A 16,205-nucleotide genomic window follows, 5' to 3' on the forward strand; every position below is an offset into this window, starting at 1 on the left:
TTGGTGAAAAAGGAAATTGTCTTCACGTTATGAGAACAGGTTTGACCATGAGGCCCCCTGAAAGGCTCCTGGGGACTCTCGAGAGTGGACGACACTCTGAGAACCACCGGTGCTCAAGATACAGGCTTTGGAAAGTGAGTGGAGCTTTGGTAGGATGAGATCCGAGGAAGAGCAGGAACAGCAGGAACAGCAGGAACAGCAAAGCGAGGGGGCTGCCGCGGGGCCCCGGGAGGACACGGGCCCGGCTGAAGGGGGGACGCGGGGCTGACATAGCTGAGAAGGATCTGGAAGGAACGTGCCTTCATGCTGGGCAGCGAGGCTTAAAGCAGGCGGGGGGGGGGGGGGCGCTTGTTTTGTTTCGTGTTTGAAAGGTCGTTTCAACTTACATAAAGATAAGCTGGCCATATTTACACTGACTAGTTATAAAATAAAAACAACAGCACAGCTGCTTTGTTATAAGGAGTGTTCAGGGAATGAAAACTAAACGGGCCTGGTGCTTTGCTGTAGGAGCAGGCCCGCTCTCTTCAGCTTAGGCGGCATCGCCTCCAGGAGGGAAGGGCGCACGTGAGCAGGCAGTCGGACCGAGCGCCTTTCTAGTCACACTTCCTATTATATAGCTTAATACTTAGCTTACAAGAGAGATGTCACCATTCATGTCCAGGTCACCATTTTATTTGGGCAAGTGAAACCCAGAAAGTTAAGTAACTTCCCAAGGGATGTGACTTTCAGCTCTGATTTTGTAACACTTCATGTTGCCGCCCATTGTCAAGGCTTCGGGGAAAGTCTGGAAGTGAATTGATCAACCGCGTGTGCAGCTCTCTCTACCCCACGCAGTCGGAAAGGGCGCAGAATGGTGTCCCATACACAGATGCACGTGAGATGTTAACTCTAAAGAGACTGTATCTTTTGAATTTTTTCTTCCCTTCAAGAACTATTTTTTTGTAATCCTCAACTGATGATATTTTTTCCCATTGATTTTTCAGAAAGAGTGGAAGGGAGGGAGTGCAGGAAGAGAGAGGAGGGACACAGGGACACATTGCGGGGATCGACCTGCAACCCTGTGGCGAGAGGGCCGGCTCTCTAACCGCTGAGCCACACCGGCCAGGGCTCAAGAACGATTTTAAACAACAGGTAAAGTGATTACTAGGGGTAGTATGTTGGCCGATAATTTTGTTAAAACATAACAACTGAGGAAAATCAGCATTTGGAAGTGACTGCTAAGCTTCATCAGAGTACTTACTGGATACAAAGCCCTTTTTAGTTCTTACTTTTAAATATCAGATCAGTGAACAGAGGAAGGGCAATTAAAAACCACAGTCTGACAACACCCCCTTCCACCCGAGAGGGGCGGCGACACCACAGCAACATGGCTTCTCCCAGCACTTGGACCTGGCGCCTTTAACACCCCCAGTTTGTTACACACGCACGTACACACACATGCGCACACACACACGGTACACTGCTGCTCTCCAATGTAAATAAATAAATTCTCTGTTCAACTGGATGGCTGGGCACTTTTTTGTCGACATTTTAAAAGAAATTATAAAAATTATTTCAAATTAATCCCAATATGAATGTTTTACTATACAATAAAAATGTTACTAAATACAGAATAAAACTGTTTATTCAGTTCTTGGTAGGACAGAGGTCAGAGAGTATAATACAGTTCAAATAAATAAAGTAGCTACTTGAATCGACAAAAAATCAATACCTGCTAAAGGGAGAAAATTACTAATAAACATTGAAAAGAAATGGGCAAAACATCTTGTAAATTTTATAGATTTTGCATTTTAAAATTATAGTTCATCAGAAACTATGCTTTTTGTTTACATTGACACTGAAGTAATTCCATTTTGGCTTAAACTATGGTAATTTATCCCTATGTATATAAATATAATATTCTTTCTATATTTTAGAATAAAAGTTGTACAATATTAAAAAACTTATAAAGTAAATTGCAAATAAAAATGTGAAGTTATATGCACATTTCTGACAATTGTAATAATTTCTGAATTATTACAATTACTATGTTATAAAATGCCAAACAGCCCGGCCAGAGTGGCTCAGCTCGTTGAGTGTTGTCCTTGCACCAAAAGGTTGCGGGTTCGACCCTGGGTTGAGGTGCACATGGAAGGGCCAATCGATGTTTCTCTCCCTCTAAGCATGTCCTCAGGTGAGGATTACATAAATAAATAAACAAGGAGAAGGCCAAACATGGGCAATGTGTCCAAGTTATGGGATAGTTACGGTGAAACAATAAAAGTGTATCTTTAATAATTTAGTAAACTTGTTCACTTGAAGACAAAGCAAACCTCACCGTTCCGACTAACGTGCCAAATTCCACGGGGCTCTGCATGTGTGACTCTTGTTGCTGTGCTGTTTTTTGGAAATAGGTGATATCTACACAAACTGAAGGAGGGAGAAGCTAAAGCCTGGCACACGCCCTGTCATCGCTGTGCACACCGCGCTAGGCCCAGGCGCGGCGCCCACTCGCCACAGGCCAGTGCTCCGGGACGGCTTCGGCCGCATCCAAGCTCCGACCCTTCCCCGCAGCAGCTCTGTCTGGGCGAGGCGGTGTCTACACCCCTCGGTGACCTCTCTGTACTGGCCGGTTTTATCCCATTTAAATGCTGTGAAGGAGGAATATTTACGCTAAGTGTACTAGCAGTTGCTAATAAATGGCTATAGATTAGTAAAAAAACTCTTTAATTACACTTCCGTTAAATAGGAGAGAGGCTGGCAAAGAAGAATCTGGATAACTTGTTACCTTACTTACAAAGTGAAATGTCCATATATCAAAAAAGAGTAATTCCAAAATGTTAAATGTTATTTTCTTAAGTCCATTTGGTCTTCGAAAATCTGTGTAGTCATTAAATGAAATTTCTTGTCTTTTCCCAAAGGGCATGGCGCTGCTATGTGCCTTTCCTTAACTATTGTGACGACCAGTGGAGACTGCTCACGGATGTATCTGTCTGACTGAAAGCTCCACGTTCTTTCTTATTTAATCCCCACCTGAGGATACTGTTTTTAAAACTGATTTTTAGGGGGGGAAAGACAAAGAAAGAGAGATCAATGTGAGAGAAACCGATCCGCTGCCTCCTGTACATGCCCCCCGGGGATCGAACCCGCAGCCCTGCGGTGCTCGGGACGCTCCCAGCCAGCGGGCCGGCGGCGCTCAGTGTTTCCCGCACACCCAGCGCAGCCGGGGCTCGGCGCCCAGCTCGGCCAGGCCCTCGGCGGTCCTCCAGCTGCACTGGCAGGCGTAGGCCCGCGCTCCTTTCTTCTCCACCAGCTTTGTTTTTAACTTGTGGGACTCGGGCATGTTGTTCCTGTTAGAAAAGCGTGAATGTTTCAGAACAGGGGCTGTGCCAGTGCCGAAGACGTGAAGGTCTAGTGGCTTTCTTTTCCCATCTTGACAGCATCTGAACACAACAAACCTCAGTTCCCTTCACACAAGTACCAGGAGATGTGCTCCAGTGTTCTTTCTGGTGGCATCTCCTCGGGAACTAATACTTTTTCATGGCAATTCTCTAGGCCCGTCTATTAAGGCTGTTTAGAACACAAGGACCTAAAAAGCTGAACTATTGGCCTTATCAGAGATGAGATGAGAATGGGGCGACTCGCTTCCTGGACTGTTGGCTAAGGTCAAGTGAGAGCAGAGTGAAAGGCCCGCGGCTCCCCTCCTGCCTCACGCACTCCCCGGACCACGCCCCAAAAGCCCACTACGGGGACCAGGCACAGACGCTCGGAGGGAACAGGCTTCCGACGGGTTAAGTACAGAAGTGATTCATTACTAGAGAGAAAGTGTGGGTTATTTCTGTGTGTTGAACTGACATTCTTTCATTTTTTAATGGTATGTTATTTACTTATAGTATTAGCAACAAAATAACTGCCTAACCTACATTACATGACAATGTTAAAATAACTAAATCAATTGGCAGGACCATCATGAAAATGATAACTGCCTGATTTGATGCAGTTATGAAAAGACTAGATAATTTAACTAATTGAAAGTCAATTATGATTTTCATGATAACCCATGTACTGAATTTATGTAACTATTCTGTGGCAGAAGAAAAATAGAAAAATTCAAAAGAAAATGATAAAAAATACAAATTAAAATGATGAAATATAAATATTAAAAAAGATATAGTCCCATCTTTGCTTTTTGTGTCCCTGCAGTAGAAGGCAGGCTACAAAGTGCCCTCTGGTGGCCGATGGATGCCACACTCAGGACTGTATGGTACAAAATCCAGGCACAATTTTGAAGGTTAGAACCTCACAAAACCTGAGAGATTTTCCAGGTAAACTGTCTGATTCAGGAAACTGAGACTCTGATCAGCTAAGTGACTTAACTAAGGGGATAGTGAGCCAGGGGAAGAGATGAATCATCCAAATTTTATCAGAAAGAAAAAAAATCCACAAAACTAAATGTGTTTAATGAAAACTAAATAGTTAAATGAAGAAAAAATGTTCATTATTCAACCTGCAATATATTTTGACAAATTTAACACCTGATTGACTTCTTTTTTAAAATATGATTTTTAAATTGATTTTAGAGATAGAGGAAAAGAGAGGGAGGAGGAAGGGAGAGAGAAACATCAATGCGAGAAGAGACACATCAATCGGTTGCCTCTCACACGCAACCTCACCAGGGATTAAGCCTGCAACCTGGGTATGTGCCCTGACCAAGAATGGAACCGGCAGCCTTTCGGTGCACAAGCTGATGCTCCAATCAACTGAGCCACACAGGCCAGGGTGTGGCTGAATCTTTAATTAGAGATTTTAGGAGCAGGAGCCATGAATAGCCGGGGAACTAATTAATACATTTCAAATGCTTTTTAAGAAACACATAGCTCAAAAGTTCAGAAAGAAAATTTCATTATTTCCCATAGAGAAAATGATTTAATAGAAAAACAAAGCATTTTGTTCAGCCACCATGGCATGATAATCAAGTACAATTTATACTTCTTTCAGAAAGTTCTAGAACTTGTCAAAGCTGGAATATTTATTCCCCTCATTTATAAAATAAGGACAATAAAATAAACAGCATGACGTCCTGAGCATAACAGTGTTCAGACAAACACCACTAGAAACAAATGGCTCCCCACGTTCTGCTGCGCATCCAGTGGCATCTGCAAACCTTTTACCTCGCTTCAGTCACCACCTCTTCTGAATTCCCTCAGCAATTCCTCCCTCCCCCCAAGTGTCGCATCCTCTCCCTGAAGCCTCCGCCTCCGCCTCCTCGCCTTCCCCGTGATGCATGAGTGTCTCACCTCCTCCCACCCACAGAGGTGAGCTCCTTTTCCTACCCAAGGCTCCCTTTCCATCAGCGCTCCAGACCCAAGGTCTCCAGGACCTTGTTACTCACATGCCCTTACCTCCCACATCTCCCCCACCCCAGACAGAGGTGGATGGCAGGTGGGGCTGGATCGTGGAGGGTCTCGGGTGCCATACTAAGGAGTTTGGACATGATTCTGTAAACAGAGGGTTTTGGGCTGGGGAATGGCATACTCTTAGTTCTGCTTTACTTCTCAGCCAGGAAAAGGTGGTCTGAAAAAAGAGACTGGGGGCAGAAAAGTCAGCGAGGAGGCTCTATCTATAGTCTTGCCCAGGAGTAACATGTTCTTCCTGGGCTGACAGCAGGCAGATGTTAAAAAGGAGATGGAGGAGAGAAACACTGAAGAGGCAGAGGCCACACAATCTGGCCATGTCCACCAGGAGACATTACAGCAAAATAAGGAATATAAAGTTATACTTGGTAAATTTTTCACAGTGGAATTCTTTGGAAACATACCTGAAAAAGAGATAATCGCATGACTTGTCCCACATGCAGTCATCGTAGCTTACTACCCTGAAATCGCACGCTGTACAGCGCAGATGGTCACACGCTCTGTTCGGAGAGAAAGGACAACACATTAAAGATTATTAAAAATATGGTGATTTATTCATAGGCTATACCACATATTACAAATTACTAAGTAAACAAAAAAAGGAAAGATTAAACTGATTATACATTTTTATACTAAAGGACTAATTATATATTTAAACTTTCAGGTTAAATTTCTACGCATACCCATTTTACTAAGATCTCATACTCTGGACACCTGTGCACACATGTATATTGTACACATATAAAAGAAACAGAGGATGTGTAGATCTTTTAGTTCAGTGGTTTTCAAACTGTGTCTGAGGGAGGTCTTCACTTCTGTAAGTTGCTAACTTTCCTATTGATGTTTTCAAGGGTGACTTTATACAACTTTCAAGTTTGTTTTTATTTTTTCAATAAGGACATAATCCTTCTGCAATTAACAAAAAATAAAACCCACCATCAGATATTTTTCACTTATTTCTCTTAAAATTCAAATATGGTAACTTCCAAATTGCAAATTCCTTTTGGCCTAACGGTTCCTTTGAGAATAATGCTGTTTCTAAAATTATGCTTAATCATAACAGTAACTAAACATTCAAAATCTATACAAGTTTCATAAGCAATCCCAAATTTTCTTTTAAACTGTTAGCAACTTATGAAGTTGTACTTGTACATATGGAAATCAGACACAATTATGTTCGTACACATTTGAACTTGGTTTTGAATGTACAGTCAGGAAATGCAAAATGATGGTCCCAGTGCTGCTATACCTTGCTGTCTGATGCATACGCAGTTTATTACATGACGGCACAGAGTGTTAACTTTAATGCCTTAATACATATGTGCAATTTGGCTGAATTACTGCTGTTGTGGGAACTATAATTTTGAATTTCCTGACATTTTGTATGTGTAAAATCTCAACCATAATGTTACATACAGCTTTTTAATTTAATTTAAAATTTAGTGGTTTATTCAAATCTATTCACACTACCACAGTTTCCTACAAACACTGTCCTTTGAGAAAAATAAAACTAACTTGCAGCTAAGAAATCATTCGGCTGCTACGACTCACTTTGTTAGATCATAATTAGTACCAGTCTATGGAACGACCCAGTCTTGCAAGTAGTTTAAAACATAATTAGAGGAGTAAAATTCCATTTGGCTTGAAAACAACGCTTTCGTTTTATCTATATCTTATTAATGCCACTGTGGTTCCTGCTACTATTCTTTCTCCTTTCCACCCAAAAGGGTAAAAACTCAAATCTTTATGCTCTGCAATCACTGAGTATTAGTCCTAAACCAGAAGTCTACCCAGAATCCAAACAAACAAAACACATGGAAAATAGGCAGCACAGACTCAGTTTCATTTATGCCCTGGGCGTGTAAACCAGTGCTTATATTCAGGGCTTAAAACTATTTCTCTTCCATAGCTGGGTACAACTAGAGCACACCTAAAATAAAGTAATGATTCCGATGAAAGACAGACTGTCAGGTTTCTTTCTCTAAAATGTGGAGGCAAAGGAATACAAATGTGTCATCAACAGTTTTGTCCCTTTGTCCAACCAACCAATAGAAAGCTTATTATTTTAAAGACGTTTATGGTGGGAATGCCCCAAATACAGCCCAAAATGGTCTTTTGCCCGTGGTTCTTTGTTAAATCCTGTCAGATCTACACAGTGGACTACGGAGTCGTGGTGTTTGGACAGTTGGAAAGGAACAGCAGCTGCAGTAGCAAAAACATCAAAGATTCTCCCCTTACACACATCACATGGCCTTCTACAAACTGGTTTACTAGAAAGCACAGTGGAGCTTTCAGGAATCAAGTCACACGTTCGAGTCCTTGCTTTGTAATACTTCATGTGACCTTGGGCAAGGCATGTTACCTGGGAGCCATTCTTAACAGTGTTCTCTCTTAGCCATTAAATTCACCGAATCTTGCCAACTCTAGATTCTAAGCAGCTTGAATGTGACATCTTTTCCCTACAGTACTGCCACCACTCAGATCACAGCCACCACTATCATCTCTTCCCTGGACGACTGTCACCACTGCCCGCCGACTGGTCTCCCCCGGTCCTCTCCCGTCTTGTCCCTCTACCTCCCAACCCATTTTCTATTCAGCAGCCAAAATAACTCTCTTTAGAAACACAAATATGATAAATATGATTAGGTGACCCCATCTGCTAAAAACCAACCAGCCAGCCAGCCAACCACCAATGGCTTTCACTGCATATATGCCAAACTTTTCTAAAATCTAGAGGACTATAGGAGCGCGAGCAAACCAGATGTCCCTCAGCTACCTGCCCAGCCCCCCGGAGCCGTTCCTTCCCCCACTCCCTGCGCCAGCTCTCCCGGCTCCCAGGCATCAACAGGCCCCTCTCTGGCCCCCGGTCCCCTCTGCTCAGCTTCTCACTTCCTATCAGCCTGCCTCAGCGATGCTTGCTCAGGGAAGGATTTTCTACCCTTCCTGTAGCCGGGGGCCAATCATCTATGTTGTAGTACTCTCTGCTTCCCTTCACAGCATGCGCTATGTGAAAACTAAAGACTTCTTTTTGGGGTTAGTTATTAGAGCCTCTCCTCGAGACCGAAAGCTCAGAGCGCAGCTCCTCGGGCTGTGTGGCCGTCGGGGAAGCCCTCGGAGCCGCACAGCCGCCTGCTCTGCTTCCCACCCACTGGCTCCCGCTGCCCCGAAGGAAACCGGCCAAAGCAGCTCCTCTCCTGGGTCCCGTGGAAACCAGGCCGCGGCCGGAGTGGCCCAGGCACGTCAAGTGGGGCTCAGAAAAAGGCGTCAACACAACGAACGGCATAAGCCCAACGCCACAGCTCTCAACAGCTCTCCCAAGACGAACTAGGATTCCAGTCAAGAGCTCTTGGATTGGCTAATCAAATATGCTTCTCACCATGAAACGATTGATGCCAAGATAGCAACTATGTTTTAACAACAGGGTATCAATTTGGAAAACCTAGTAAGAGAGTCTGTTTTTGACGTCCCACCTCTGTGAAGTAGTCGTTCCGATGCCACATGGAGCAGAGCTTCCCCCCAGGTACACAGGGCTGCAACTAGACATGTTCAACAAACGGGAAAAAAGAAAGTTACCAGAAAGAAATACGAGAAGTTAGTTTCATTCTGTTGACTCTATAGTCTTATAATCAAACTGTATATTTTCCTGAGCAAGCCAACTACTTTAAAGAGGTATTTACTCTGGGATCACTGCTCTACGGGATATAACTTGTATGTTCAGGAACACGCAGAGTTAAAATGAGTCACAGAAAAATGTGTTTGCCAAATAGTGTAAGGGACAAAGTAAATACTGAAAACTATAACAGAACATTAATTCTGAGAAACTATTCACACTTTTTTTTTTCACATGGCAGAAAATTATTTACAATAGCAATAATCCCCGATTCAAGTTCCTTTACACCACAGGGTCGCAGACAGTAGGAACACTACAGGTATTGCTATTGGTCTTTCTCCGAAAGCCAACCAGTGCTTTGTTGCTCAATGTCACTGTTGTGCGACTGGTAATAAGATACACGAGACTGTGCTCACAGTGTTTGCTCACCAGTGTGTATAATCTACCAAAGCGATCTCAGCTTACCTTTTACCAAGGCCTTGAATGGATGCTCTGACAGATGTGGTATCTGAAGATTTAGACTTTAATTTCTGTTAAAAAAACAAAACAATAAAAGGCCAAGAGTAACTTAGATAATTGTAACATGAAAACTAATATTCTTTATTTTATAACAAGAATATTTTTTAAATGGCTTAAATAAAAAAGAATTGTATCATTTTAAAGTTTCGGAAATAAAAACAATGATCATCAAAACCTTTTCCTTCAAGGCAAAAGGGAAGTAGACCTCCCCGAGGAATCGGCAAATTACTCTGCTAACTTTTCGTCTAGGAAGTTGATATACTGCCATTATTAGCATGCTAAGATTTAGAGTCACTTTATAACTCTTCAGTTAATACTAGAGTTCAGTGATTTAATATGAAGGACCTTCTATTTAAAACCTCATCCTGGAAAAATTCAATTGATGAGGGAAAAAACCTCAGGCTCATTTTTAAAGGCTGTGAATGGTACTCACCTGAACTAAAAATAAACTAACCAAACTCCTGGGTAGCTTCAGGAATATTAATTTTGATCAAATGCAAAGGTATCAACCAATAGGCATTTGAGGAGAATGTAGAACTACCTGGCCGCAGCCACACAGTAGTTCCTATATGGTTACATAGCAGCAGCAGCAGCAGGCATTTATTAAGTGTTAACTGGCACGTGGTACCAAACAGCATAAACCAACCTGCATACTCGGACCACCGCCAAGCAGAGGAAGTGAGACGGAGAAAAGGCGATTCAAACTATGCAGAGACATGCCTTCATTTTACCTGGTAGGTGAGGAAACTTAATGGAGGCAAAAATATTTCATTTTACTATTTCTCTTAACTTTTTATTTGATGTTAAACAGAGCTGGAAAAATCCGGGGTGCATGTCTCAAAAATAACATGCATGAGTCTCCTGTTTTCCGGAATGTTTCGTGTACCATCCGGGCTCGGCTGACTTGAGGCTGGCCTGCTGTTGGTTCTGGGCTTTTCTGTGTGGGGCTGAGAGCAGTTCAGAAACACAACAGGATGGGCGCGCCTGGGGGAAGGAGCAGCACTCTCGGAGCACAGTCTGGCCTGGGGGGGGGGGGGACAGACACGGAGGGCCCGGGCTGGCCCCTTAGGCGCTTCTGTCTCCAGCCCGTGTTCCATAGACCTGCGCTCCTTTGGTTTATTTGGGTTGCTTCCTCCCTTGCAGGCTGGAAAACTGCATATAACTAAAAGGAGGAGCCTATAGAAGTACACAGAAGTTTTTTTCTTCACGATTGTAAGTTGCTTTGATTTAAAATTTGTATGTTTTTCCGTTAATCCGCACCTCCTCGCCCGAGGGTATTTTTTCCATTGGTTTTGAGAGAGTGGGAGGGAGGGAGGGAGAGAAGCGCTGATGTGAGACACATTGATTGGCTGCCTCCCACTGGGCCAGGATCGAACCCGCAACCCTTCAGTGCTCGGGCCGGTGCTCTAACCACCGGGCCACACCGGCCAGGGCTCAAATTTGTGAATCTTCAAGCCAGGCCAGAGCAGTATTCCCTTCTGCTTCGGAAATGCCCCGAACTGAAGAAGTGCCTCACATATGGATACACAGCCTGGAGGCGCTTAATAGACAACTGCTCGGGAGATCCTGTCACAAGAACATCATGGCGCTCAACACCCCTGCTGCTGGGCTGACATGTTAATCACCTAGGCCAGCAGCGTATTAACTTACCTCGGGTTAACTGAAAATGTTAAATTTAGAGAACTAAAGATCTGACAATCTACTCTAGTCATTTTACTCTTCGTATGGTTGACAAAAATGGAAGTGGCCCATGTCCATATCCTTACCAGCACCTCTGCCTAGTGATTTTCAGCCCAGTTTTGCTTTAATCTTCCCTACGTTTTAAAAAAACCTCGTTGGTATCATATGTATTTTTTAGATGTTTTTTACTTTGTAGTCCTTGTAACTTAAGACTTTCATTTGGTCCCTTTCTTTAAAATCTAACAAATATATTTTGCAACCACCAAAATGGTAATTCTCATACACAACTGGCAAGAATATAAATGATATAGCAGTTTGGAAACACGTTGGCAGCGAGTAAAAAAACTGAAAACGAGCGCCCCTTATAACCCAGCAGTTCCTCTTCAAGGTCCACACATCCTAGAGAAGCTCCTGTGCACAGTAAAAGGACGCAGGATGGCTGAGGCGCTGTTCGCAGGAGCAACAACCAGGCCTAATTTAAACGCCTGTCACAGGGATGTGGGTAAGCTGGAGGAACTACGTAACAAGCTACCACATGTCAGCAAAAACTTCATGGCTATACACCCATGTGATACAAGGACAAAAGTACGCAGAGAGGATAATGGTTACCTCTGGAGGAAGGCAGTAAGTAGGATCTGGACAGTTCTTAAACTAGTTCTATCATTTTTATTTTTAAAAAATCAAGAAAAGCAAGTATGGCAAAACATTAACATATGTTCAGGATGAGCAGTATCTTACGAGCTTTATTTTCAGTCTTTTAGAAAAGTGTTCTTACAGAGTCTACAAATAAATTTTCCAACTTCAGGTAACCAACTTCAACTAGGAGTTGACTTTTGTTCTACCAATTTTTCTAATTTCATATTCTTGCTGAGAAATCAGTATCAAAACACATACTGAGAGTTTCTAATATTTTATCTCTTTTACAACTCTACATGGTGCCAGCTCTTTGGGGCAGGCCCGGGGGTGGAGTCAGGCCCTGGCAAGGGCTGCCAGAAACCTTGTGGACACACGGACACAGAGTTGGGAACTGAGAATCTTGGCCTAACAGGGAGAAGAGCTGGATGATAGTATTTCTCAGAATGCAAAGAACTACAGATGCTTGTGCACTCTGTAAGTTTTCAGACTATTCTAAACATGTCTTAAATAATGAAAAAAAAAATTACTGCATATTTATAACACTTGACTTACAAAGGATTTTTTATCAAAGTTGGGATCTTCAAATATTTCATTAATAAGACTGTCAAGATCATCTTCTCTTTTAAATCTTTCTGTTGATCTGAAAAACAACAAAACACCTGAAGCTTAAGAGCATATAGTCAGGCAGAACAGGAGAGTCAGCTTACATAAGATTCTGACCTATAATTAGGTCACAGTTTCATGATGCCTCATCTGTGTATGCTTTGCTACAGAAATGAAAAAAAAATTGCGATCATTTCATTGAGAACTCATACAAATTTTAAAGGACAGTGTAACATATTTTATTTTTTTTGGTCTTTTGCTACTATAATATTAACTGAAGGTTAATAAACATTTATTGCTTTTCCCCTAACTTTGCTTCTTATAGTCTAGTCATTTTTAAAAAAAATATCTTTATTGATTTCAGAGAGAGGAAGGGAGAGGGAGAGAGAGAAACATCGATGATGAGAGAGTCGTGATTAATCAACTGCCTCTTGCACGCCCCCTGCTGGGGATGGAGCCCGCAACCCAGGCATGTGCCCTGACCAGGAATTGAACCTGGATCGCCTGGATCCAGAATTTTAATGCTTGACCCTTATATACCGGGTAGGGATTGTATTTGGCGTTAGGGTTAGGGCCTCTGCTTCTTTTGCATAATTAACCTTCACCACTACATTGTCAAATGAAAAGTTTTAACACACGAAAACCGTCCTGGTTTGCTGCGGCTTTTATAAACGTGCTATTGAGAAACCTGGCGTAGCAGGGCGAGATGCAGCTCTGGAAGCTCTGCGGATGGATTTTAGCAGGACAGTGAGAGGCTACGGGGACAGGCATAAGGGGCCCTGGTCGGGAGAGCACCCCTGGGCGCCCTTTCCACTCTCAGCAGCCTGATGCGGGCCGTCCTACCCCTCTGCGCCTACTTCCAAGACAACCAGGCTCTGGGAGGCTGTCTGATCATCAAATTCCATGCATTCCCCAAAGGCACGGAAAAAAAGAATAAAGGGACTAGCAAGGTAGCGCCATCGCCGTGGGGCAGGGATGCTGGGCGTGCGGGGAGGAGCGCAGAGGACCCCAGCACCGAGGTCACGCACGAATTAGAGTGGCTCCTGCGGCCACAGCTAACGGAAGGGCCGCCAGCCGCTCAAAGCAGTCGTTTCAGCTGGCTGCACAATTGCTTTTCAGACCACCGACCGGCACGCAAACTAAGTTTTACAACTGGCTTCGGAACGTCAGCATCTTTTCAACGTGCGTCTCTTCCGAGCGTGAGCTTTTGTCAATAAATAAACGTCGTTAGAGGGAAGCCTGGTGGGTTCGGCCACAGCCCGGCTGAGCAGCACCCGCGGGAAATCGGCGCCGCCGCGGGCGGGAGACAGCGCCCCCTGGTGGGCCGCCCCGGAGCCGCGTCCTCCCGCCGGCGCTCCCCGCGGGGCCCACGAGCTACAGCGGCGGGCGCCCGGGGCGGGTCCGGGTGGGACCCGGGGCTGCGCTTCTTGTCGTGGGGGCTGCGGGGGGCGATGAGACGAAGAGGAAGTCCTCCTATTTTATGGTTCCACAGAAGGAAACGACGGGCAAGTGCGAACGGTAGTTTTCCGGATCAAACCCCAAAAGACTTAAAAAAAAAATTTCCCCGAATTCTCCGAGCCAAAGAAAAACAAAAATCAGCAAAAGAACGGGATGATTTTCCCCCCACACCTGGTCTGGGGACTTCTGCGCTTGGGGAAGGGGCAGCGAGCAGGGGCTGAGGTCGTCGAGCGGGGCCGCGGCCGCCCCGCCCCCGCCGCCGGGAAGGCCCCGGGGTTCCGCCCGCCGGAGGCCGGGGCGCGCGGGGCGGGGCCCGCTGGCGGGGGCGGGGCGGGGCGGAGTCGGGGCCCGGTCGGAGACGCCCGAGCGCTCGTGGAGGCGGCGCTGGGGTGTGCGCGGGCCCAGGGGCGGGAGCTGAGGCCCGAGGCCCGGCAGGGCGGCTCGGGGCCCCGGAGCAGGCGCTACCCGCGGAGCCCGCCCGTCCCGCCCGGTAACCTGAGCTTTTCTTTCGCCTCCGCTCGGCTCCGGTCGTTGCTGAGGACGCCGCGGCCGCCCGGGGGCCGCTCCGCCGCGCCCAGGGCCAGGGGGTCTGACCCGCAGAACTTGGACTCCACCTCGTCCAAGAGCTCGTCCAGGTCCTGCGCCATCTTGAAGGGCTGCGTCTCCCCCGCTCTCGGCGCGGCGGCGCCGGGTGGTCTCCAGGGCAACGCGAGACCCCGCCGCGCCGCCTCCACGCATGCGCGCGCCCCCCCCCCCCGCGGCCCCTGCGCCGGCGCGGACGCTGACGCTCGCGCGGGGGGAGGCGCTGGCCGCGAGGTCGGGCCGCGCGGGGCTCCGGCGGGCGGGAGGTCGGAGCGCACCCTCCCGGCGCGACCTCGCTGCGCGGCGCCCTGGCTCGGGCCGGGCTGGCTGCCGCGTGTCGGGCCCATCGCCCCCTCCTGGGTCCGGTTGTCACTACGTGCACACGACTGCCCCGCTCCTCCGCCCACTCCGCCGGGGTGGCAGGGGGTCCCCGTTGCGCTCCATCTGTCCTTAAAGCCGGAGCACTATCCGCGGAGGAAAAAAAATGGAGAGTTCTCCGATAGGAGAACGGGCGTTGGATGCAAAAATAGCCTGGCTTCCCGTAGTCGGCAGGATTCGAACCTGCGCGGGGAGACCCCAATGGATTTCTAGTCCATCGCCTTAACCACTCGGCCACGACTACCTCTGCTCTTAGCTTCCGCAGTGAGGTCTATATGGAAACTTTGCACAATGTCTGCTGCAGTAACGTAGTTGGATCAAGAGGAAAAACATTGTAAGGGAACGTCTGAGTGTTAGGCGCTAGTGGTTTCAGCTCTTTGGAGAGGGGAGGAGATCCTAGTACTGCTGTGCACCTGCTTGCACGGGGATGGAGCCGTTTCCAGGAGGGAGCCTGGGCCCTGGACCCTGGACCTGGGCCCTGGACCCTGGACCCTGGACCCTGGACGCCGGGCCCCGGACCCCGGGCCCTGCGGGGGCTGACCAGCCTTTGGGCGTCCTGGCGTCGCTCCAGCTCCATGCCCCAGCCTCGCTCTCAGGCGAGCAGCCCCCTTTTCATTCACTAGGCACTGAAATGCTGTTTCCCGCGATCTGAATTCATTACGTCCCGCCGTCCCCTAAAAGCCCTCCTTTGAAAAGAGCAACGGGCGGTGACAAATGTCAGGTGTTGCCACTTAATGGTATTCCTGCAACTACTACACACCTGTAACCCGAACTGGGAGTGTTTCTGAAGCGGGGCAGCGAAGGGATGCGCGCCCTTGGACACTGGAGATCGTTTGATCCAGCTGATTTAGTCGCGTCCTTGATTTGGTTTGTTTTTTTTGTTCAAAATAACTTTCATGTCCCTGAAAAGCAAGCTGCAGTGGTGTGCTGGGGGCAAGGTACCTGCGCATTCCATTTTTGCCAAATTTGGGTGCCAGTTGTTAAATGCAAACATTATTAAAAATTAAATTACATAAACTTAGAGTAAAATTAACCACGAAAACAAAAATAATGCTCAAAAGTCACCATGGTCTGGTGACTTCCTTACATCTACTGTGACTTTCGCTGTTGGGGTGATTTGCATCTGTGTGTCTGACATGCTATGCAATGGCTTGCTATTGTGACTCTCTTCTTAACTTTCCATTCAGTGATGTACTTGGGGAACTTGAAATCAGCCTTCATGGGTGTATTTTGTAGCATTTACATCTTGCGAATGCTACAAAATATGGCATTTCCCCCCCTAAAAGCTGGTTATGAAACATTTACCAGCTCACCACCAATATTGCCATCAGACGGCCCCAAATGTT

At 46.3% G+C, this 16,205-nt stretch overlaps 1 protein-coding gene across 1 annotated transcript; it reads right to left on the reverse strand.

Moving 5' to 3' along the window:
• Positions 1–1,555: 1,555 nt before the first annotated feature.
• CFAP418 (cilia and flagella associated protein 418) lies at positions 1,556–14,650 on the reverse strand. The gene is made up of 6 exons (XM_081116517.1): positions 14,395–14,650; positions 12,391–12,478; positions 9,469–9,533; positions 8,864–8,929; positions 5,798–5,893; positions 1,556–3,329 (listed from the first exon to the last, which is right to left on the reverse strand). The coding sequence occupies exons 1-6, from the start codon at positions 14,544–14,546 to the stop codon at positions 3,176–3,178; spliced, it is 621 nt and encodes a 206-aa protein (XP_080972643.1). The 5' UTR covers positions 14,547–14,650; the 3' UTR covers positions 1,556–3,175.
• Between the last annotated feature and the right edge of the window lie 1,555 nt (positions 14,651–16,205).

The sequence above is a fragment of the Miniopterus schreibersii genome, assembly GCF_964146895.1.
Source record: "Miniopterus schreibersii genome assembly, chromosome: 17".
NCBI lineage: Eukaryota > Metazoa > Chordata > Mammalia > Chiroptera > Miniopteridae > Miniopterus > Miniopterus schreibersii.

Excerpts from the sequence above, each read along its gene's own strand:
- CFAP418 (XM_081116517.1), bottom strand. The coding sequence starts at position 14,546 with ATGGCGCAGGACCTGGACGAGCTCTTGGACGAGGTGGAGTCCAAGTTC. Across the intron at positions 9,534-12,390 it reads ACTTTGATAAAAAATCCTTT|AAATTAAAGTCTAAATCTTC; the intron begins GTAAGTCAAGTG and ends TTTTTTTAACAG. Across the intron at positions 5,894-8,863 it reads GGAACGACTACTTCACAGAG|AGCGTGTGACCATCTGCGCT; the intron begins GTGGGACGTCAA and ends CTCTCCGAACAG.